The following is a 24,348-nucleotide window of genomic DNA, read 5'->3' as shown; positions in this document are numbered from 1 at the left end:
CACTACTCCTTCTGAAGTGAACAACCAATTCCTTCGTCTTGCTGACGTTGAGGGATAGGTTATTGTCTTCGCAACATACCACCATGTTCTTAATTTCTCCTCTGTACTCGGACACATCATTACCCAAGATATGGCCTACAATTGTGATGTCATCAGCAAACTTATATATTGAGTTTGATGGAAACTTGGCTACACAATCATGGGTGTACAGTGAGTACAGCAGGGGGCTGAGTACACAGCCTTGTGGGGCACCGGTGCTCAGAGTGATTGTAGAGGAGAGCTTGTCCCCTATCTTTACAGCCTGGGTCCTGTCTGTGAGGAAGTTGAAGATCCAGCTGCAGATTGGAATGCGAAGACCCAGGTTCCGGAGCTTAGGAATCAGTTAATATTTAAGTTACTAATTATTTGTACATAAAATATTCAGGATTTTCCTCCCTTTCTCATCATCTACACATCTCTCAACTGCAGTGAAACATGCTGGACATAAAACCTCAGCCGTTGTCACCATTCTACGTTTAAGAATCCGAAACTCATGTCAGACTGCAGTTCATGGACTACAGCTCAGCGTTCAACACAACCAAACCATCCAAACATCAAGCTTCAAGACCGAACCTGTGCACTCTACCCCCCACCACCCCAACTTGTGGCACTGCCTCATGAAGACTGGCAAAGGCATCTGCTCCAAGCTGACCATCAGCACAGGTGTGCCTCAAGGCTGCCTGCTAACCTCCTGCCTTGCTCTCTATGCACATGACAACTTAGCTAAGCACAGCTCCAGTGCCATCTCCAAATCTGCCAACGACACGGCTGTTGTTGGACGAATCACAAGTGGTGATAAGTCAGCTTAACAGAACAAAAAAGGACATCTGTCGGAGTGGTGTTGCCACAACCTTCGGCTCGATGTTGGTAAAACTAAAGAACTAATTGTCGACTTGAGGAAAGGGAAGGAAGATGAACTTGCACCCGTCTACACTGGGGCTCTGGCACTGGTGGAAGTCAACAGCTGAAACCTCTGAACGGATGCCTGTCCTTGACCTTGGCCCAGCACATACATTCAACCATAAGGAAAACGTGCCAATGTCTTTACTTCCTTTAGAAGTCAAGGACGTTCAACTTGTTACTGAACACTAACTAACTTGGACAGATACACTCCTGGAAGAATCCCGACTGGTGGTACGGTGTGGCAATTCAAATGCACAGAAATACAAGACGCTGCAGAGAACTCTGCCCCATGCATCACAGGCACATGACTCCCCACCACTGGTAGGTACCTACAGGGGCACCAAATCAAGTCAACATCCATCCAGCCATCCTTTCAACACTGCTACCAACAGAGGCTGAAGCCCAATCACTAATGGTTTAGCAACTCTACGACCACCATAACCCATTTTGACTAACATTGCTCTTTTTGTTCTAATCAAGATCCTTTCTTGTAAAACAAAGGTATAATTTTGATCTACTTTACTCTTCAGAATGCTGCTTATATGATGTTGTACCTGTGATGCTGCTGCAGTAAGTTTGTGTTTGCACCTGTGCATACTCTGACTACAGAATGATTGCTGGTGCCTGACGGGGTGGTTTGACCACCTTAGAAATCACTGATCTCCTGTGATTTTCACACATGCGGTCCCAAGTTTAGAGAATGGCATGAAAAACAATAAACATTATAGTGGGCAGATGAGCCTTGTAATGAGAGTTCCGAGGAGAATGGCTAGACTAGTTCAAGCTGACAACAGTAACTCAAATATCCACACGTTACAACAGTGATGTGCAGAAGAGCAATGGCTGAACGCACACGTCAAACCCTAAAGTGGGTGGCCAGATTCCTCTCCTGTACCTGATAAAGTGGCCACTGTGCGTGTAACAAGGCAGAATCAGCACTGGTTACAAAGCTCCCTTGAGCTTGCTCTACCATTCAGAATAATATCTGTTCTGATCTTTGACTTCAATCGTTCTTCACACCCAGTCTCCATGAAGATTTGTGTGAATGATGCCAGGAAGTAAAAAGAACAGATGTGCAGCAAACATCCTTTCCTCATCACTTCACCTCCTCCCCCAATCAAATGCACATCATAAAAGCGCCTACTAGTTTAAGTAACGCACAACAAGTTGTCTCTGTGGTTAAGAAGGCATATGGTGCATTGGCTTTCATCAATCGTGAGACTGAGTTTAAGAGCCGAGAGGTAACATTGCAGCTACATAGGACCCCGGTCAGACCCCACTTGGAGTACTGTGCTCAATTCTGGTTGCGTCACTACAGGAAGGATGTGGAAACCATAGAAAGGGTGCAGAGGAGATTTACAAGGATGTTGCCTGGATTGGGGAGCATGCCTTATGAGAATAGGTTGAGTGAACTCGGCCTTTTCTCCTTGGAGCGATGGAGGATGAGAGGTGACCTGATAGAGGTGTATAAGATGATGAGGGGAATTGATCATGTGGATAGTCAGAGGCTTGTTCCCAGTGCTGAAATTGTTGCCACAAGAGGGCACAGTTTTACAGTGCTTAGAAGTAGGTACAGAGGAGATGTCAGAGGTAAGTTGTTTTTTTTTAAAAAAAACACAGAGACCGTGGTGAGTGTGTGGAGTGGGCTGCCGGCGGTGGTGGTGGAAGTGGAAACAATAGGGTCTTTTAAGAGACTCCTGGATGGCTACATGGAGCTTAGAAAAATCGAAGGCTGTGGGTAATGCCTAGGTAGTTCTAAGGTAGGGGCATTTTCAGCACAGCCTTGTGGGCTGAAGAGCCTGTATTGTGCTGTAAGTTTTCTATGTTTCTATTTCAAAATAAACAACTACCAGAAGAAAAATGATAAATTTACTTCTATTGGTTCAATCGGCGACAAGATTGCACAGAAACACACACACCAGGGAGCTTTACATTACCTCAAGAGACAGAGGTAATGAATGAGAGGGCAAGCTTTCCTAGCCAAGGTTAGTGGTTGCAGAGGGAACTGCTGGTGATCAGCCATTCTGACCAGAAACCCAGGCTCTCTCAAACTTGGTAGAAATACAAGTCTTACTGAGGCACAGACAGCATCATGACTACAGCCATCGGGGCAAGTCTTGCTGAGATTCAGCTGCAGCATGCTGGAGAAACTGACCTTTTAATCCCATGCCAAGTAAAACCTCACACAAGATCAGAAACTACACTAATTAAACAGGAGATTCTCAGCTTACAGGTGTGAAGGAAAGGATTTGGCAAGATTACTTTACTCTTGTTTCACCTGCTTTTCATTAAAACACATGCAAATGGATGTTAAGTGTTGTAACTTTCAAAGAACAATTTGCATCTATATCATGTCTTTCAATTTGCAAATGTTAGAAATATTTAAAAATTATAAGATAGCATGATATTGTGCCAGACTCCAGGGTGAAGGCATGAGATCAAAGCTGTAAGGGAGCTTCCTTTGGTTGTCGACTCAGGCCCAGGAAGTTCCATCCCAAAAGCCTTTAAAATGGAATTGGCAGTTATTTGAAAAGGAAGCAAAATAATGGAAGAAAAAGCATTGGAATGGCCGGCAGCCGGTGAACAGGCACTTGTTCTTGCAAAAATACAGAACAATGCTTTGTATGGAGTTGCCCTTCAGTGAGTACAAAAACTTGCAACTACACTGGTCCATATAATCTTGCTCAGTTTACTAGGAGGAAGAATAAAGATTCATTTCCTTTTAAAGCCCACAACAACAGACCTGTTATGAACGTGCCAAGACCTTTAATAATATTAGTTCTTCCAAACTGCCATGTTCATGTTTTAAAGATCATGTATCAGGTTAATCAGACTTTTATTGGTGTCAACAATATCTGCAGATCTTGGAATATCCTTTGTGGTGGAGCAGGTGGAATTAAACTGCGGGTCCCTTCTTCACAAGACTTTCATCCAGTAAAGGATTAGATGCATCTTTCTGCATGAACTCCAACAAATGTAATCAAGATTTGTCAGAATGCGACAGCATTGGTAAATGCTGACCCTACAGATGCTGGTTGTAAACTTCAGCTTCAATTTACTTCGACAATGTCCTGAGGGGCAGATGGGATCACCTTCATAAAAGTCAAAAATTCCAACTGCAATTGTCCATTAACTAGGGAATTGCTCCATCAGACATTTGCAGGCTATTTCAAACCTTCAATTATTATAACGCTTTAATTCCACACCTATCGCATTCTTCTCCCTCTGGCAAAGTTGACACATTCAATGCATCCTTTGTCATTTTCAAGGAGTAAAGTAATTCCATTAAGCATTCACATCTTTATTAGTTTTGCCTGAAAATTAATAACAGGCCTTTGCACAAAAACAAAGCTGCATTTGTGCAATGAATAATTTTGCCAAGGAGCGGACCACAGATTTACATACAACCTGCTGTAAATCTGACCAGCCACAGACAAAGTAGGCAGCTCATTGCAAATGGCATTAGGCATAAAATATATTTGATTCAGGAGAGTCAGAGACTTCTTAATCAAGGATGTACAAAAAATGGTATGGAACTGCATTGTTCTTTGAGAAAGCATGGTTCGTTCTCAATCAAACTTCTAAAACGGACATGTTTCCCCCCCCCCCCCCCCCAGAAACCAAGGTAAGAAAAGTAAATTAAAAGTACGAATATGATTAAACTAGCATACATTTTAGAATATTTTACAACTTAAATCAAAGTACGGTAGATATAAATACTAAAATGTACATCCAAATTATGGTAATATCAATGGATAGCAACAAGGAATTAAAGTGAAGATACTAAGCACTGGACAGTTGTAAAGCGTAGATGTCACGTGCGACATTAACCATATCTGAACACTCCCAATGTACCTGGCGACACGGGGAAAGCATGCTTAAATGCAACTGCAGCTCCTAACAGGCTGCAGAGCACTTTGAGCTGTGGTTGATCTCTCTATGAAACATATAGAATGTAGAAAATGTTGACAAGTTACTACAGATACAGAAAGAAAGGAGATACAGTACGGTGCAAGCCTTAGGCGCATGATGCAAAAACATTTCTGTAAAGCAAAGATGCTTTCAAAATAATGAGATGAAAAGTACAATATAAATATACACTTATTATCAGAGTATGCAAACATCATATAACCTCGAGATTTGTCTCCTTACAGACAGCCACAAAACAAAGAAATCCAACAAAACCCATTAAAGAAAGACCACTTAATATCCACTGTGCAGAAAAAAAAGAAATCATGCCAACAATAAAAGCAAGCAACATACAGAACTGAAGTTCACGAAAGTGAGACCACATCCACAAAGCCAGTCGTGGCTGCTGCTGGTCCAGGAGTCTGTTAGTTTCAAACTACAGCCTCATTTCAGCGCAGAAACGACTAAACCTTGGGAAGCAGCAAGCTGAACCAGTTTCTAGATATCTAAATTTCAAAATAAATTTCTAAAGAGCAGTAAACAGTAAAAAAAAACACACTAAATCAATATTTGCTTTGACCACCCTTTTCCTTTAAAACTGCATCAATTGGCTCATACGTTGTTCTAAGCATCTTAGAGAACTTGCCACAGTTCTGCTGCACATTTTGGTTGCCTTGTTTGCTCCAGATAATACCAGACAGCCTCAAATGTTGACATCAAGGCTTTGTGGAACCTGTAACATCTTTTGCAGAACTCTTTGCTCCTCATTTCACTAAAGATAGTTCTTTATGACCTTAGCCTTGAGTTTGGGATCATTACCCCACTTCAGAATGAAGTTGGGACCTAACCCTGTTGGTGGTGTGTAATGGATGAAAATCTGCTTGTACTTCTTAACATGGAGAATTCCATTAGTTCTGGCCAGATCACCAATTTTATTTGCAGAAATGCCACCCTAAACCTGCAGGGAACCTCCACCATGTTTTACTGTTGGTTGCAGATGCTCATTCATGTAGTGTTTTCCCGTTTTTCTAGGTACAAATTGTCTCCTGTCTGAGCCAAAAATTTCTAATTTTGCCTCATCAGTCCAGAGTACAGCCATTGTTTAGCACCCTAATCCTTGTGTTTTTGTGTGCAGGTGAGTCTCGTGGCTTTGTTTACACTTCAGAGGAATGGCTTTTTGACAACTCTTCCATGAAGACCACTTCCGATAAGACTACTTCAAGCAGTAGAGGGGTGTATTTATGTTCCATTTGTCTCTGAAGAGTTCAGAGCTGGATTTCTTCCCATTCAGAAGGGACATCAGTTTGACACAAATTTTGTATGCTGCACTCAGCTTCCATGGTCACCCACTGTGTTTCTGGTCCATTTCTTTTTGCTTCTTCAGAAGAGCTTGGACAGCACATCTTGAGATTCCTGTCTGTCACAAAATTTCTGCTCAGGAGAGACCTTACTTATGCAGGATGATCACCTTGTTGCTATGTTCACTCCTGCCAAGGCGTAGGAATTGATGATTTAAAGTTAAACTGTCACATCTGCCACACCTTCACTTTTAATTTGGTTGTCCTTCACCCAGTCTGATTCCTTCTCCACCCATTTGTGTTTCAGTCAATCAGTTTAGTTCATTCAATTCATTATATCATTGATCACTGGCACCTGTTTGTTCTTTATTTAATCATGCACTGGGCTAAATGCCTACAAAGTCAGCAAGTTTTTATTTGAGAAGTGATCCATTACTTAATGCTACTTTCTTGAACAAAATACAAAAGTTTCTCTGTAACATTTAACTTTTTAGTAAATGTTGTTTGGAAATCTAAAATTTGCTCTTTTCTACTGACACACTAAGGCAAATTGCCCTATGTGCCCACTGGGACAGAACATGGGAATAGGAGAGGAGGCAATTACTCTGTGGGGATTACAGAGAATTAGTGGAAGAGCTACAGTGGCATGCAAAAGTTTGGGCACCCCGGTCAAAATTTCTGTTACTGTGAATAGCTAAGTGAATAAAAGATAACCTGATTTCCAAAATGCATAAAGTTAAAGATGACACACTTCTTTAATATTTTAAGCAAGATTATTTTATTTCCAGTTCAAAATAACAGTTTCAAAATAACAAAAAAAAGGATAAGGGCCCAAAGCAAAAGTTTGGATACCCTGCATGGTCAGTACTTAGTAACACCCCCTTTGGCAAGTATCACAGCCTATAAGCACTTTCTGTAGCCAGCTAAGTCTTTCGATTCTTGTTTGGGGGATTTTCGCCCATTCTTCCTTGCAAAAGGCTTCTGGTTCTGTGAGATTCTTGGGCTGTCTTGCATGCACTATTATTTTGAGGTCTATCCACAAATTTTCGATGATGTTTTGGTTGGGGGACTGTGAGGGCCACGGCAAAACCTTCAGCTCGTGCCTCCTGAGGTAGTCCATTGTGGATTTTGAGGTGTGTTTAGGATCATTATCCTGTTGTAGAAGCCATTCTCTTTTCATCTTCAGCTTTTTTTTTTCCACAGACGGTGTGATGTTTGCTTCCAGAATTTGCTGGTATTTAATTGAATTCATTCTTCCCTCTACCAGTGAAATGTTCCCCGTGCCACTGGCTGCAACACAAGCCCAAAGCATGATCAATCCACCCCCATGCTTAACAGTTGGAGAGATGATCTTTTCCTGAAATTCTGCACCTTTTTTCTCCAAACATACCTTTGCTCATTGCAGCCAAAAAGTTCTATTTTAACTTCAGTCCACAAGACCTGTTTCCAAAATGCATCAGGCTTGTTTAGATGTTCCTTTGCAAACTTCTGATGACTCTTCCTCGAAGGTCATATTTGTGAATTTTCCAGTAATTGTAGTATAGATGTTCCTACAGCCAACGTCACACCTCTTGAATCTGACTACTTCATAAGTTAATTATTATCATGGATGTTTATTATCTTTCTATTTTGAGCTAGTTTTTAAGTACAAGATGACCCTGACTACTTTGCTCTGTTTTTGCTTTGTTCTTATTACACTTAATAAATGGCCTTCACCTCCCAAGTTTATGCCTCATTCTTGACTTCAGAAGAACATCCAGATGTAACAAGGGCCTACAATGTAGTTGATCCAGATGATAATGGAACATGGAATGCAAGGCTTATCAACTGGATCCAAAACTGGCTTGGTGATATGATACAAAAGATGGCAGGTAGAAATAAGCTGTGATCCGTGGTGAAGAACAGGATTTAGTGGTGGGACCCTAACTATCTGTGATGCATGTTAATGACATAGATGTGACTTACGGAGGAGGTCTACAGATGGCATGAAAATCGATGGTGTTGTGGATAGCGAGGAACGTTGTCCAAGGCGAAACTCCTAGAGTGTTAACAGACGGAATTTGATTTTAAAGAAGTGGATTAGGACACATTTTGGAAAGCTGAATAGGAGTAGGACACAAAAAGTAAATGGTGGGGAGCTAAGTAATGTTGATGAATAGAGGAATCTGGACTTCAAGTCAATATTTTCCTGAAAGTGATAACACAGGCAGGACTCATATGGCATACTTGCCTTCATACTTTAAACCATGAAACAAAGGCAGGGATGTTATATTGCACCTTCATAAAACACCACACGGAGCTCTGGTCATTGTGTTCTAGGAAGGATGGAGATGCATCGGAGAGCATGCAGAAGATTCACCAGGTCATTGCCTGGATTGAAGGACCTTGGTCATAGGGAGAGACTGGATATGTTAGGTTTGTTTACCCTGGACTGAAGGAGAAAAACTGTAGAAGCACATGCAGTAACATTGAAAAGCACTTAAATCGGCAAGGCATAGTAAGATACAGTCCTATTGGAGTTAAAGGCAGATAGATACTTCAGATTTGGGGGGGGGGGGGAAGAAATCAGTGTGGTTCCTGTACTCTATGACTCCATGGTGAGAGAGAGGACAGGAGGAAAAAAAGTAAAAATTTTGCTGGGTACAGGTACAAGTTTTTCAATACCTGTAACTGAAGCTGGGCAAAGAATGAATTTCAGATGTTTCACCTTCAGAATGCTACAAGTTTGTTAAGAGGTTATTAGAATCCTTCATTACTGCACTACTACAGGTATGTTTTCATCTCAAAAATGATGCAGGAATAAAATAACTCAAAAAACCAACTAGAAAACCAGAAACACGTGAGATTCTACAGCTGCTGGAAGTCCAGAGCAACACACACAAAATGCTGGAGGAACTCGGCAGATCTAAGGAAGTCTCACATTTCTGGATGAGACCCTTCAGGACTGGAAAGTGGAGGGGGGGGGGCTCAGGAAGTTAATGATTTATTTGGTGGTAGGATCCCCTTCAAGATGGGGAAGTTGTAGAGAATTGTGCTGAATGTGGAGGCTCATGAGGTGGCAAATGAGCACAAGGGGAACTCATTCTGTGTTAAGATGGCGGGAAGATGGGGTGAGCATGGATATCCAGAAAATGGAGATGTAGGTGAGGGCAGCATCAATGATTGAGGAAGTTAACTCAGTTCTTTGAAGAAAGATAACATTGCTGATGTCCTGGAAAGAAAAGGCTCATCTTCGGAAGGGATGCAGCAGAGACGAAGGAACTGATAATAGGATTTACGGTGGGAAGAGGTAGAATCAAGACAGCCGTGGGAAATCGATAGGTTTGCAATAATGTTGGTAGGTATTTTGTCTCCAAGAGTTGGGGAGAGATGTTTCAGAAATAGGCCAAGTGCATTTAAGGGCAGGGTGGACATTGGAGGTAAATTTGATGAAATTGACGAGCTCTGCATGGGTATGGAACATGAAATGTTGCCAAATGCTCGTCTACCTCTTGAGTTTGGAGAAAGTGTTGAGGGTGAAGACCAATTCTGTCAGATACAGGACAGTGGTGTTGGTAGGAATTGTCTGCATCTTTTGTTGAGAAAGAAATGGAGAGTTTTAAGGTCTCCTCAGTGGAGGACAGACATGTATAGGGACTGGACACCATCGACCGTCAGGGCCAGAGAACTGAAGCAGATGTGAAGCTCCAAAATATATGGGTGTGCGTGTATGTACAATATTTTTTTTTAAATCTGGTAAGAGTTGTACATCCTGTTACTTCCTTTGGCTTTAGGTGTGTTTCTATGGGACTCCCTGCTTCACTCCTCTTCTCACTAACTTGAGTCGCATTTCCACATAACAGAAACAAATCATGCAAAATCAAGAAGGAAAGCTGGACTCTGGCATACCAGTTGAATGACAAACATTTAAAAAGTACATGCTTTTCAGCAGCTGCTTGTCTGCTTGACTTACGCCCTCCATCTACCATTCTGCAGACCAAGGCCTGGAAAAAACACTGAAGTTAGTGATGAACCCAACAACTTCTGGGCTACACAAAGGCATGAAGGAATTAAGTCTTTTTGAAAGAATTAAATATTTTTAGCCTAAGTAGATGTGGAATGAGAGGAGACATGATTAAGGGTATAAATAAGGTGGATGCTAACTGCTACTTCAAATTTAGTCCATCAACGAGGACATGGGGCAAGAGGTAGAGACTGGTTAAAGGGAGATTTCAGACTAACATCAGGAAACATTTCTTTACATAGCGAGCCATGGACACATGGAACAAACTACATAATCTATTTTGAGTAGCTGAGAATAGAAGCTTAGAGACTTTCAAATCTAAACTCGATAGACATTTCAACACACTATGTGGGTAGGAATTTGGCACACTTTGATGGGCAGAAAGGCCTGTTCCTATCAATAACTTTCTAATGTTCTAAAGTTTGAAACAAAAAAAATGCAGGATCTTTGGTCAATAACTTCCTGCTCCGCTAGAGGATACACTGTTTTACAGCTTACTCTTAATGTAATTCAAAGAACTAATGGAAATTCCATGCAGTTGCAATCTTTCCTCCATCTAAAATAACCTAGTTGCAAGAAAAAGTTTGAGAATCCTTTGCAATTACCTGGTTTTCTTCAGTACTTACTCATAAAATGTGGTCTGATCTTCAACTAAGTCACAATATTAAACAACACAATCTGCCTAAGCTAGTAGCACACAAACTGTTGTACTTTTTACATCTTTATTGAACATTTTGCTTAATCATTCCCAGTCCAGGCTGGAAAACCCTTGTATTTAGTAACTGGCGGAACCGCCTTTAGCAGCAATAACCTCCACCAAGTCTCCTGTAACTGTTGATCAGACTTGCAAAATGGTGAGGAGGAATTTTAGACCGCTCCTCCCTACAAAACCATTTCATTTCATCAGTATTCCTGGAATACCTTGAATGAGCGGCCCTCTTCAAGTCATACCACAACATCTTAGTTATGGTAAGATGAGGACTGACTTGGCCATTCCAAAATACGAATTTTCTTCTTTTTAAACCATTCCATTGTGGATTTATTCTTGTGTTTCAGATCATTATCCTGTTGCATCATCCAACTCCTATTGGGCTTCAGGTGATAGATCGCTACCCTGCCATTCTCCTGTAAAATGTTTTGATACAATTTTGAACTCATTGTTCCTTCAACAATTGCAAGCTGTCCAGGCCCAGAGGCAGCAAAGCAGCCCCAAACCATGATGCTCCTTCCACCGTGCTTCACAGCTGGGATGGGGTTTTGGTGTTGGTGTGCAGTACCCTTTTTCCTCCAAACACAGTGGTGTGTATTTCTGCCAAGCAGTTCAACTTCTGTCACAGAGAACAGTGTCCCAGATGTGTTGTGGAACATCCAGGTAGTCTTTTGAAAACTTAAGATGTGCAGCAATGTTTTTTTGAGAACAGTGGTTTCCTCTGTGGTGTCTTGAACATCAACATCATTCTTATTCGGTGTTTTTCTCATAGTGGACATATGAACAGACACTTTAGCAAGCTCTAGAGGTTTCTGCAGATCTTTCGCTGTTACCCTTGAGGTTCTTTTTCACCTCCTACAGCATTGCACATTGTGCTCTTGGTGTGATCACTGCAGGATGCCCACTCCTAGGGAGAGTACAAACAGAACTGAATTTCCTTCATTTGAAGACAGTTTCTCTTACTGTGGACCGATGAACATTTAGGTCTTTAGAAATGCTTTTGTAGCCTTTTCCAGCTTTGTGCATCTTTACAATTCTTCTTCTAAGGTCCTCTGAAAGTTTTGATCGAGGCATGCTGCACATAAACAGATCTTTCTTGAGAAGAGCGGGGGGGGGGGGGTGTGTGTGTGTGTGTGTGTGTGGGTGGGTGTGGGTGTGTGTGTATGTGTATATATATATATAGAGGGCAGGGCACCTCCACAACCCACACCTCCAATCCTATCTCATTGACTGGCTCACCTGACCTCAAATCGCTTTTATAGGAGGCATTACCCCAGAGATTCACATACATTTTTCAACCTAGATTGTGATTGTTTAAATGGTGTACTCAGTACTGACATGAACAATTGTTTATGTTATTAATTTTGGCAAATTGTGTTTGCCTATTGTGACTTCAGTGAAGATCAGACCACATTTTACAAGTAATTAATGCAGAAAACCAGCTAACTGCAAAGGGTTCACAAATTTTTCTTGCAACTGTAAATACACATTTGTTTCTCTTCTCAAAACCTAAAACACATTTTAAATAGATCATTATCTTATGATTACTTCAAAATTTTGTGTTTAAAATCTACTTTTCTATTGTTACCTGCACAGTGAATGGTTTATGGGAAGCCATCACACTGCATGCAAACGGTACACTCGAAACTCGGAATACCTGTAGGTGGCGCAATGTGCGTATCATGGCATTAACATGAAAAAGGCACCACCCATGTGACAGAATTGTCTGCCTTCAGCAAGCAAAGCTAAAATTGAACTCAGGCTTTTTTTGTGCTGAGCTTTATATTTACAGACTGTCTAAACAATAGACTAGAACCCAAGATGTCCCAGTTTCCACTGCAGCCTTGCCCTCCACTCTGAATGATGGCTCTTTGATATTGGTACTTGCAGTTTGAATCCTGCATTTCTTTTTAAACCAAAGCTTAAAAAGGGATAAAGTTAAAGCTTTGTCTGATTTAACCATTGTTTTCATTAAGTCATAATTGGGACCTCTGTAACACATTAGGAAATGACTTTGAATGGCTAAAAAATTTACTGGAAGCTCTGATATGATATAGACAGCATCAAGGGCAGGACATGGAAAATAATTCAACGAAACATTTGGAACCCACAAATCCCTTTTGGCAGGTACTGTGATTTTTTGGCATCTTTCCATAACCATCAAAGCACACACCCATTCGATCAGGACTTTTTTTTAAAAAACGGAAATTGACAATTATCAACTGTCGCAAAGAAAAGGAAATAATGGCTAAAGAAAGGAGAACGGTTTCATGGAGAGGCAAAGGAGGAAAACAAAAACGGCTGTCATTCAACAAATTCCCTGTCTGGAACCACCACAGCATGGGCATCACAATGATGATTTAGCTACTGATTGACAAAGAGAAACCGTTAAGTTCAGGGGAAACTTGGTCATCTTTATATTTGTTGCTAAAATATTACACTTATGCTCCAAAATATTGGCCTAACAATCCTCTGCTACTTTTCCGGGGCACTAAAACATTGCGTGGTGTTGTAACATTGTTTCCAACAAAAACACCCTTTAGGAATGTGATTATTACTTAGAGCTGGCAGCCTCTCTGGTGCAATGGAGACCTAATTCAACCTCAGCATGCTCTACTCTTTCTACACCCTCGGTTGTGTGGCTAGACACAACACAGCTCAAACATGATCTATAAATTTACCAGTGACACAACTGTTGGCAGAATTTCAGAAGATGATGAGCAGGTGTACAGGAGTGAGATAGATCAGCTGGTTGAGTGGTGTTGCAACAACAACCTGGCACTCAACGTCAGTAAGACCAAGGAATTCATTGTGGACTTCAGGAAGGGGAATACGAGGGAACACACACCAGTCCTCATCGAGGCATCAGAAGTGGAAACAGTGAGCATTTTCAAATTACTGTGTGTCAACATCCAAGGATCTATCCTGGGCTGATGCAATTACAAAGAAGACACAACAGCAGTTATACTTCATTAGGAGTTTGAAGAGATTTGGTATGTCACCAAAGACTCTCGCAAGTTTGTACAGACATAATGTTGCAAGTATTCAAACTGGCTCTATTGCTGTCTGATATGGAGGGCCCACTGCAGAGGATCAGAAAAAGCTGCAGGAAGTTATAAGCTCAGCCAGCTCCATCATGGGCACTAGCCTCCCCAACACCCAGGCTACCTACAAAAAGGTGATGCCACAGAAAGGCAGCACCCATCATTAAGGGCCCCTACCACCCAGGAGTTGCTCTCTTCTCATTGCTACCATCAAGGTGGTGGCACAGGAGCCTGAAGACAAACACCCACCATATTTCTGAATGAACAATGATTCCATGAACACCACCCTTTTTTTTGCTCTTTTGCACAACTTACTTAATAGTCCTGAGGCTCTTGTACCTTCTACCCGATGGCAGCAGTATAGCAGGAAGAGGGTATGACCTGGGTGGTGGGGATCTCTGATGATGGATGCCACTTTACTGCGACAGTGTTTCATCCAGATGTCCTCAATGTTGGGGAGGGCTTTACCTGTGAGGTACCAGGCTCAATCCACTACCTTTTGTAGGAGTCAGTGATTTAGACCTTGGCCTTTGAATTTGTAATCACAAGCATCTGCCTGCTGAACTCAGTTTCAGAGGCTGCAGTATGCTTAGTGCTGGACGAAGATGACATAGGCCGAACATTTTCCCCAATCATCCTGTAATCAACTTCAAAGCAGCAGGAAGTCTGTTCAAGGCAAAATGAGATTCTTGCAGCAAGCAGATTTAAGGGAGTGATACAATACAAAACTCCAGATGGCACTGTGCATCAAGGGGGGTACACTGTGACAATGATAATGCATTTAAACAACATAGTCCATAATCTCTTCAAGTTTACAAAGTTGCTTTTGTAAGATCAGAGAAAGCCAGCTACAGTGGGTCCTTACATTTAAACCAAAGTGAAGATCACATCAATTTTGCTACTTATAATTGACAGAGTGACTCGGAGAGGAACCATTCAGCTGGAGGAGAAGACGGTTGAGGCTGCTTGACTTTATCTGTGGTGCTCAATATGGTGACCTCTCTGTAATTACCATAAATCAGACTTGTGACCATTTCAAGAAAAAGATAATCAAAGCATTGCTGAGATCTATAGCCTCCATCCTCTCTATTCCCCCCCCCCCCCAATGAAAGGAATACAAGTCAAGAAATCCTGGAGGAAATCCACTTCCTTAAGTCCTTGGTCTTACTGACATTGAGTGCAAGGTTGCTGCTGCTACACTGCTCAGCTGATCTATCTTACTCCTTGTCACCATATGAAATTCTGCTGACAATATTTGTCATTGGTAAATTAATAGGTGCCATTTTAGCTGTGCTTAATTACACATTTGTGGGTGGACTAAGCACACATCCTTGAGGAGGAGTTGGTATTCCTGACATGCACTGACCGTGATCTCCCAATAAGGAAGTCAGCATCCAGCTGCAGAGGCCCAGATCTTGGAGGTTGTTAATTAGTACTGAGGGTACGATAGTGTTGAATGCTGAGTTGTAATGAATAAACAGCAGTCTGATGTATGTATTACTATTGTCCAGGTGATCCAAGGCTGAGTGGAGAGCCAGTGAGATTGCACCCACTGTAGATCTAGTGTGGCAATAGGCAAACTGCAGCAGGTACAGGCTTTTGCTTAGGCAGGAGTTGATTCTGGCCATGACCAACCTCTCAGAGCACTTCATCACAGCAGATGCAAGTGCCACTGGGCAACAGTCATTGAGGCAACTCGCCCTGCTCTTCTTGGGCACTTGTATGGTTGAGAGCAAGTAGGAACCTCCAACTGTAGCAGTGACAGATTGAGGATGTCCCTGAACACTCCTGCCAGATGACTGTCACAGGTTTTCAGTGCCCTACTAGGTACACTATCAGGGCCTCATGCCTTGCAAGAACTCACCATCAAGAAAGACCTTCTGATACCCGACTCCTAGACAGAATTCAGTGTCACTCACCAGATGCTGCAGGGTTTTGCATAGGTGAAGTTCTATTCTCCTTTTCAAAGCTTGCATAAAAGAAGTTTAGATCATCTGGGAGTGAATTATTACAGCCATTCGTGATGTTGGATTTTACCTTGCAAGAAGTAATGACCTGCAAGCCCTACCAGAGCTGACATGCATCCGATTCCATCTATACCTTCAATCAGAATTCTTTTTTCCACTCATAATATAGGCCATACCTGGACTTCTTGTATAGTTCTGGATCACCAGACTTGAATGTCACAGATTTCGCCCTCAGCAGACCATGAAACTCTTGGTTCATTCATAGCTTTTGGCTTGGTTATGTCTAGCATGTTCTTAAAGGCACATACTCATCCACGCAGGTCTTGCTGAAATCAGTGACAATTGTGGCATTTTCATTCAGATCCAAATTATGAATCCCTGAATATTGTCCAGACCCAACTCAAGGTAGTAAGATCAATGCTGAAGTAACCATACACCCAAGCCATAAAGAAAATGTGTATTATCCAGCATTGACATTAATGAGGCCAAATATTTCAGGGACCAAACTTCATTTTGGAGAGTGAAGAATGCGGATGTTGATTTTATAACCATTGTCACTACTCACCAAGGCTGACCGTTATCCTCACAGCTACTCTTGATGGAGGCTATAACCAACAGTACACTCCACAAAAATAATTCCAACTCCTGCAACATTATTCAGAAACACCTTTTAACAACCTGCATTATCAAATAGGCACATATTATACTGAGGAATGGAGGCAAATTCATCTTGGGGACAGCACTTGAACTGTCCCGAAAAGTTTTGAAATAAAACTAGAGTACTGAAAAAGCCGATCGTGTTCTGTACTCTTCCTGCTGTGATTGTTGCTACAGTTGATATTAATGTGGTGAATTTCAAGGTAGACCTGTATTTCCCCAATAAGGGGTAATTTCCATGCAACATTAAGGGCACCAGAAATGATCACAGTTCTTGTCCACCCCTTGTTAATTATTTATAGATGTAGCATGGAATGGGCCCTTCAAGCCGTACCACCCAGCGATCCCCCCACAACTCCAATTTAACCTAATCACTGGACAATTTACCCACCCAGCACACAGACCACAAGAAAGAGGCAGAATTGAGCCATTCAGCCCATCATGGCTGATCCTGGATTCCACTCAACTCTGTACACCTGCCTTCTCGCCATTTCCTTCGATGCTCTGACTGATCAGGAAACTCTCAATTTTTGCTTTAAATATGCACACCATCTTGGCCTCCACAGCTGTTTGTAACAGAGTATTGTACACATTAGTGAATTTCTGGCTAAAAACAAAATTCCTCCTCAACTCTGTTCTAAACAGTCAGCCCTCAATTTTGAGGCTGTGCCTTCTAGTTCTGGACACTCCCTCCATAGGACACATCCTCTCCAAATCCACCTCATCTAATCCTTTCTACCTTCGGTATGTTTCAATGAGATTCCCCCTCCTCCTTTCTTCTAAATGCCAGTGAGTACTGGCCCAAAGCTGTCAAATGCTCCTCTTTGTTAAGCCCTTCATTCCTGGAATCATCCTCGTGAACCTCCTCCGGGTTCTCTCCAATGACATCCTTTCTGAGATATGGGACCCAAAACTGTTGACAATACACCAAATGCCACTTGACTAGTGGCGGCAACAACTCCTTCTCTTTATAATCTACTCTGTTTGAAATAAATGCAAACATTGCATATGCCTTCTGTACACAGACTCAACCTGTAAATTAACGTTCTGGGAGTTTTACACAATGACTCCCAAGTCCCTTTGCACTTCCGATGTTTGAATTTTCTCCCCATTTAGATTATAGTCTACACTTTTTTTCCTTTTACCAAAATGCATTTTCAAATAATGAAATTAAAATCAAACTTTTCGGCTGCAATGAGCAAAGGTATGTTTGGAGAAAAAAGGGTACAGAATTTCAGGAAAAGAACATCTTTCCAACTGTTAAGCACGGGGGTGGATCGATCATGCTTTGGGCTTGTGTTGCAGCCAGTGGCACGGGGAACATTTCACTGGTAGAGGGAAGAATGAATTCAATTAAATACCACCTAATTTGGGAAGCAAACATCACACCGCCTGTAAAAAAGCTGAAGATGAAAAGAGGATGGCTTCTACAACAGGATAATGATCCTAAACACACCTCAAAATCCACAATGGACAACCTCAAGAGGCTCAAGCTGAAGGTTTTGCCATGGCCCTCACAGTCCACCGACCTAAACATCATCGAAAATCTGTGGATAAACCTCAAAAGAGCAGTGCAAGCAAGACGGCCAAAGAATCTCACAGAACAAGAAGCCTTTTGCAAGGAAGAAAGAGTGCAAATCCACCAAACAAGAATTGAAAGAATCTTAGCTGGCTACAGGAAGTGCTTATAGGTTGTGATACTTGCCAAAGAGGGTGTTACTAAGTACTGCCATGCAGGGTGTCCAAACTTTTGCCTCGGGGCCCTTTTCCTTTTTTTGTTATTTTGAAACTATAAAAGATGGAAATAAAAATGTTTTCTTGCTTAAAATATTAAAGAGATGTGTCATCTTTAAGTTTACACCTTTTGGAAATCAGGTCATCTTTTACTCGCTGAGCTATTCACAGTAACAGAAATTCTGACCGGGGTGCCCAAACTTTTGCATACCACTGTACATGGTTCTGTAGGTGGCAAATCAAAACAAGTGTTCAGACACCAAGTTTAGGATCTGATTAGTTGCCTTGGCGACAGCTGTTACAAATTAATAAACTTTTGTGTAAATGGGATCCAATGACCTGCAAAGAGTAAATGTGTGAAATTTAAGTCAATAAACAGATAGTGAAGTTTGCTCAATTAATTTCTGGCAGTACACAAGCCTGAACATGCTAAAAGCATGATGCAAAACTGATTTAAAAACAAATCAGTTCTTCAATGTGAAAAGCAATCATTCAGCCTATAAGCAAAATATTAAATATTGATCTTTCTGTCTCCATCTCTGAAGATGGCCTACCTACTGATATCTACTATAAGCCTACAGACTCTCACAGCTACCTGGACTATTCCTCTTCCCAACCTGTCTCTTGCAAAAAGGCTATCCCTTTCTCACAATTCCTCCGTCTCTGCCGCATCTGCTCTCAGGATGAGGCTTTTCATTCCAGGACAAAGGAGATGTCTTCCTTTTTTAAACAAAGGGGCTTCCCTTCATCCACCATCAACTCTGCTCTCAAACGCATCTCTCCCATTTCCTGCACACCTGCCCTCACCCCATCCACCCACCACCCCACTCGGGAAAGGGTTCCCCTTGTCCTCACCTACCACCCCACCAGCCTCCAGGCCCAACATATAATTCTCTGTAACTTCTGCCACCTCCAACGGGATCCCACTGCCAAACACATTTTTCCCTCCCCCCCTTTCTGCTTTTCGCAGGGATCGCTCCCTACGCGACTCCCTTGTCCACTCGTCCACCCCATCCCTTCCCACCGATCTCCCTCCTGGTGCTTATCCTTGTAAATGGAACAAGTGCTACACCTGCCCTTACACTTCCTCCCTCACCACCATTCAGGGCCCCAGACGGTCTTTCCAGGTAAGGCGACACTTCACCTGTGAGTCAGCTGGTGTGGTATACTGCATCCGGTGCTCCCAGTGTGGTCTTTTATATATTGGTGAGACCCGACGTAGACTGGGAGATTGTTTCGCTGAACACCTACGCTCGGTCCTCCAGAGAAAGCAGGATCTCCCAGTGGCCACACATTTTAATTCCACGTCCCATTCCCATTCTGGTATGTCTATCCATGGCCTCCTCTACTGTCAAAATGAATCCAAACTCAGGATGGAGGAACAACACCTTATATACCGGCTGGGTAGCCTCCATCCTGATGGCATGAACATTGACTTCTCTAACTTTCCTTAATGCCCCTCCTCCCCTTCTTATCCCATCCCTGACATATTTAGTTGTTTGCCTGTTTCTCCATCTCCCTCTGGTGCTCCCACCCACCTTCTTTCTCCTGAGGCCTCCCGTCCCATGATCCTTTCCCTTCTCCAGCTCTGTATCACTTTCGCCAATCACCTTTCCAGCTCTTAGCTTCATCCCACCCCCTCCGGTCTCCTCCTATCATTTCACATTTCCCCCTCCCCTACTACTTTCAAATCTCTTACTATCTTTCCTTTCAGTTAGTCCTGACGAAGGGTCTTGGCCTGAAAAGTCGACAGTGCTTCTCCTTGTAGATGCTGCCTGGCCTGCTGTGTTCCACCAGCATTTTGTGTGTGTTGTATTAATCATGCTCCATAATTTTGCATTGCTGGACACCAAAAACTGAATATTCTGGTTTTAGGTTGAATGAAATACTTTTGGAATAACAAAGATTGCAATCACCTAACTCATAGACCAGATTGTTTTTTTTTGCTTTCACTGTGCCTCTCTTCCCATTGCCCTTCCTTCTCTATTTCAGATCACCCACACATCCTAATCTTAGATGCTGGCACAGACTCCCTTTCAAAACAAACCAACAGAATTGAACTACTGTTTATCCAGAATTGTTTTTAATAGAGTTTTATCTTGCTCCAGAACAAAGAACAAATTATTTTATTAAATTACATCTCGTAGTTTGGATCATGGAGAAGATACTGGCTGCAAATGTTTTATTCCTTATTAATCCAAAAATCACCCCACTTTTTTGCATTATAACATAATTAGACTGAAGTAACTTTCTTCCTACCAGAAAGTATTCTATTTATTTTTAAAGTGCAGAAATAGGCCATTTGACCCAACAAGTCTGCTCCACCATAGCCATTTATTTTTGCCTCCTGCCTTCTCCCCATAACCTTTGCTCTTTCTAATTAAGAACATATCAACTTCTGCTTTAAATATACAAAATGACTTAACCCCCACCACCCTCCAGCTATAGATATCCCTCCTCATCTGCTTTAAAAGGATGCCTTTTGATTTGGAAGCTATGCCTTTTGGCTCTAGATTCTCCCACTATTGGAAATGTGCTCGTCAATTCTCACTCTGTCTAGGTCTTTGAATATTCCATTGGTTTCAATGAGATCCACCCCCCCAAACACCTCACAACACTCAATTGTAGTCTAATACCTTATAAAGCCTCAGCATTCCAACCTTGCTTCTATATTCTAGTCCTCTGAAAATGAATGCTACCATTGCATTTCCCTTCCTTACTACAAAACTCAACCTGCAAGTTAACCTTCAGGAAATTCTGCACCAAGTCTCCCAAGTCCCTTTGCACTGATTTCTGAATGTGCTCCCCATTTAGAAAATAGTCCATGTAATTATCCCTTCTACCAAAGTGCATGACATACACTTCCCTACACTGAATTCCATCTGCCACTTCTTTACCCTTTCTCCTAATTTGTCCAAGTCTTTCTGAAGACTTCCTGCTTCAACACTACCTGCCCCTCCATCTATCTCTGTATAATCAGCCAACTTGGCCACAAAACCAGCAATTCCATCCTCCACATCATCAAAATATAATGTGAAAAGTAGCGGACCAAAATCCACCATGTGCAACACCACTAGTCACTGGCAGCCAACCAGAAAAGGTCCCTTTTATTCTCAGTCTATCTACCAATTCAACTGACCTCCTGTCTATGCTAGTATCTGTCCATTCTACAGCTCCTCATAATACACCGAACACCAGTACCTTTTAAAACAAATGGAGTTATCAACACAGAGCTTGTCTTGTGAACCCATCTCAAAGTTTTCAAAATACTCAGCTTTCCCAGAAACACCAAAAACTGTATCACCTTATACTTCAAATGCTGGATTGATTTGCCACTATTTTTGACCATTGCACCTTAGCAATATTGTCTTGGATTCCCCTTTAGCTCTCAGAATCTTACAATGCATTGACTTTTCAAAAATTCTGCATTTTTCAACATTACTCCAACTAATTATACATTTGAATCACTGCTGTATAGCAAACTGAAGTAACCCTAGGACAGAACCTTGCACAGCAGTGAAGGTCAAGTTGCTTTGCAACCTAATACATTACAATATGCAATATTCAAAACTCAAGTCCATGAAATTTTATGGTAGCATTGAACATTCTGCTTGCTAAAAAGCGAAAATTCAAAACGTTGTCAATAAACCCGGTTGTGGAATTTGTATCACCAAAGTGCACATACAAAAGGTATTCCACTTAAATATTTAGTAAATCAAACTCCACTCAGAGCTAAATAATGTATGCACGCGCGTGTATGTGTGTACATTATTCAATCAAACCTAACATAAAACTTGAGCACCAACAATTAAGACAAATAATAACAGCATCAAATCAACTACATCCTCCTTGCACTGCAGCCAAACTTTCATTCTGGAGATTTAGAGTGATATTCTGGAGAGAGAAAAAGTTTTATGCCATTTAATCTAATCAAAAAGTTAATTACAGGTTGTCACAACTTTTTATGCTTTGCAAGTTTGCCTTCCATCCCCTCTCTCTCAAACACTAATTAAAATCTGAATGATGGAAGTTCACACTGCAAGTAACATACTTGGAATAAGATACCAGAAAATAGGTTAATGAAGTGTTTTATCATGGACTTTTCCCATTTCCTTCCTGCTTCCCTACTTGTCAGTATTGATTGCCTTGGCTTACCTGAGGCCGTGGTATTCATCACATTCTGCTGTATGGACACTGGGCTTGCTGAAGTAGCTGAATTTAACACTGGCATTGATTTCCTTGGGTCCTGCCACGTTGTTGTCTGTTCAATGTGACTACAGTGGAGAGATAAAGAGAAAAAAAATCAGTAATAATTAATCTGGTCACATTCCCAACTCAACAGAAACAAGATGGAGGATTTTCTCCCCTGGGGAAACACAAAGCCACAGTTCTGAATCAAATGAAAACTGGCACCTTGAAGAAAATAGAAGTTGAAATTAACTTTTACGTTGTAGCAAAGTGAATGGCTTTTCTAAAATACAGATCTCAAAAGGACCATGTGATGGTTACACACAAAAAATTTTGGAGGAACTCAGGAGTCAGGGAGCACCTATGAACAGTCAGAACAGTCAACGTTTGGAGTTGAGACCCTTCATCAGGACTTGTAACGTAACTGTTGACCGTTAATTTCCCTCTATAGATGCTGCCTGACCTGCTGAGGTCTTCCAGACTTTCATATGCATTACATGTAATAGTTACATTCTCCTCCTCGTCAAAACCATATTTCTAAAGTCAAATCAAAACAGCAAAACGCAGGGGGAAAAATTACCTAGCATAAGCCCTGAAAAGCTAATGAATTTGTCACCTGAAAGTATATGCATGATTGAAAAATGTGTGGCCAGCCCAGCAGCAAATTTTTAAACTATGTATTCCAAATATATTCCATTACAATTTGCCTACCAACCCAACCGATCGACAGAAGATGCAATAGCAACAGCCCTGCACAACGTCCGCACACATCTGGACAAGAGGGATGCTTATGTGAGAATGCTGTTCTTGGACTACAGTTTTGCATTGAACAACGTAATTCCCTCTAGGCTTGACAAGAAACTCAGAGATCTCGGCCTTCACCCTGCCTTGTGCAGCTGGATCCTGGACTTCCTGTCAGATCACCGGCAGGTGGTTAAGAGTGGGCTCCCTCACCTCTGACCCTCAGAGTTGTGTACTAAACCCCCTCCTTTACGCTCTGTATACCCATGACTGTGTCGCCACCCACAGCTCCAATCTGCTAATTAAATTTGCTGATGACACTACACTGATTGGCCTAATCTCAAATAACAATGAGACAGCCTACAGAAAGGAAGTCATCACCCTGACACAGAGGTGTCAAGAAAACAACCTCTCCCTCAATGTCACAAAAACAAAGGAGCTGGTTGTGGACTACAAGGGGAATGGAGACAGGCTCACCCCTAAGACATAAATGGATCTGGGGTTAATAGGGTGAACAGTTTTAAGTTCCTTCGCATACACATTACTGAGGATCTCACGTGGCCCATTCGTACCAGCTGTAAGGTGAAAAAGGCACAACAGTGCCTCTTTCACCTCAGATGGTTGAAGAAGTTTGGTATGGACCCCTACATCCTAAGAACTTTCTTCTGGGGCATGATTGAGAGCATCCTGATTGGCTGCATCACTGCCTGGTATGGGAACGGTATTTCCCTCAATCGCAGGACTCTGCAGAGACTGATGCGGACAGCCCAGTGCATTTGTAGATGTGAACTTCCCACTATTCGGGACATTTACAAAGACAGGTGTGTAAAAAGGGCCCAAAGGATCAGTGGAGACCCAGGTCATCCCAACCACAAACTGTTCCAGCTGCTACCATCTGGGAAACGGTACCGCAGTATGAAAGCCAGGACCAACAGGCTCCGGGACAGCTTCTACCACCAGGCCATCAGACTGATTAATTCATGCTGACGTAACTGTATTTCTACGTTATATTGATTATCCTACTGTACATTATAAATTACTATAATTGCACATTTAGACGGACACGTAACAAAGATTTTTTAGTCCTCATGTATATGAAGGATGTAAGAAATAAAGACAATTCAATTGTTAGTTAACAAACATCTTGAAGGATCTT

At 41.9% G+C, this 24,348-nt stretch overlaps 1 protein-coding gene across 4 annotated transcripts in view; it reads right to left on the bottom strand.

The window, feature by feature from the left end:
* yap1 (Yes1 associated transcriptional regulator) overlaps positions 1 to 24,348 on the bottom strand; it is a 153,640-nt gene that overhangs the window by 59,690 nt on the left and 69,602 nt on the right. For all 4 annotated transcript variants that reach the window (XM_059964706.1, XM_059964707.1, XM_059964708.1 and 1 more), the window contains exon 2: positions 22,419 to 22,537. In XM_059964706.1, the coding sequence (XP_059820689.1) occupies positions 22,419 to 22,537 (119 nt within the window). The remainder of the gene's footprint in view (positions 1 to 22,418; positions 22,538 to 24,348) is intronic.

This window comes from Hypanus sabinus, chromosome 3, assembly GCF_030144855.1.
Source record: "Hypanus sabinus isolate sHypSab1 chromosome 3, sHypSab1.hap1, whole genome shotgun sequence".
In the NCBI taxonomy this organism is placed as follows: domain Eukaryota; kingdom Metazoa; phylum Chordata; class Chondrichthyes; order Myliobatiformes; family Dasyatidae; genus Hypanus; species Hypanus sabinus.
This window is presented reverse-complemented; position numbering and strand designations above follow the sequence as displayed.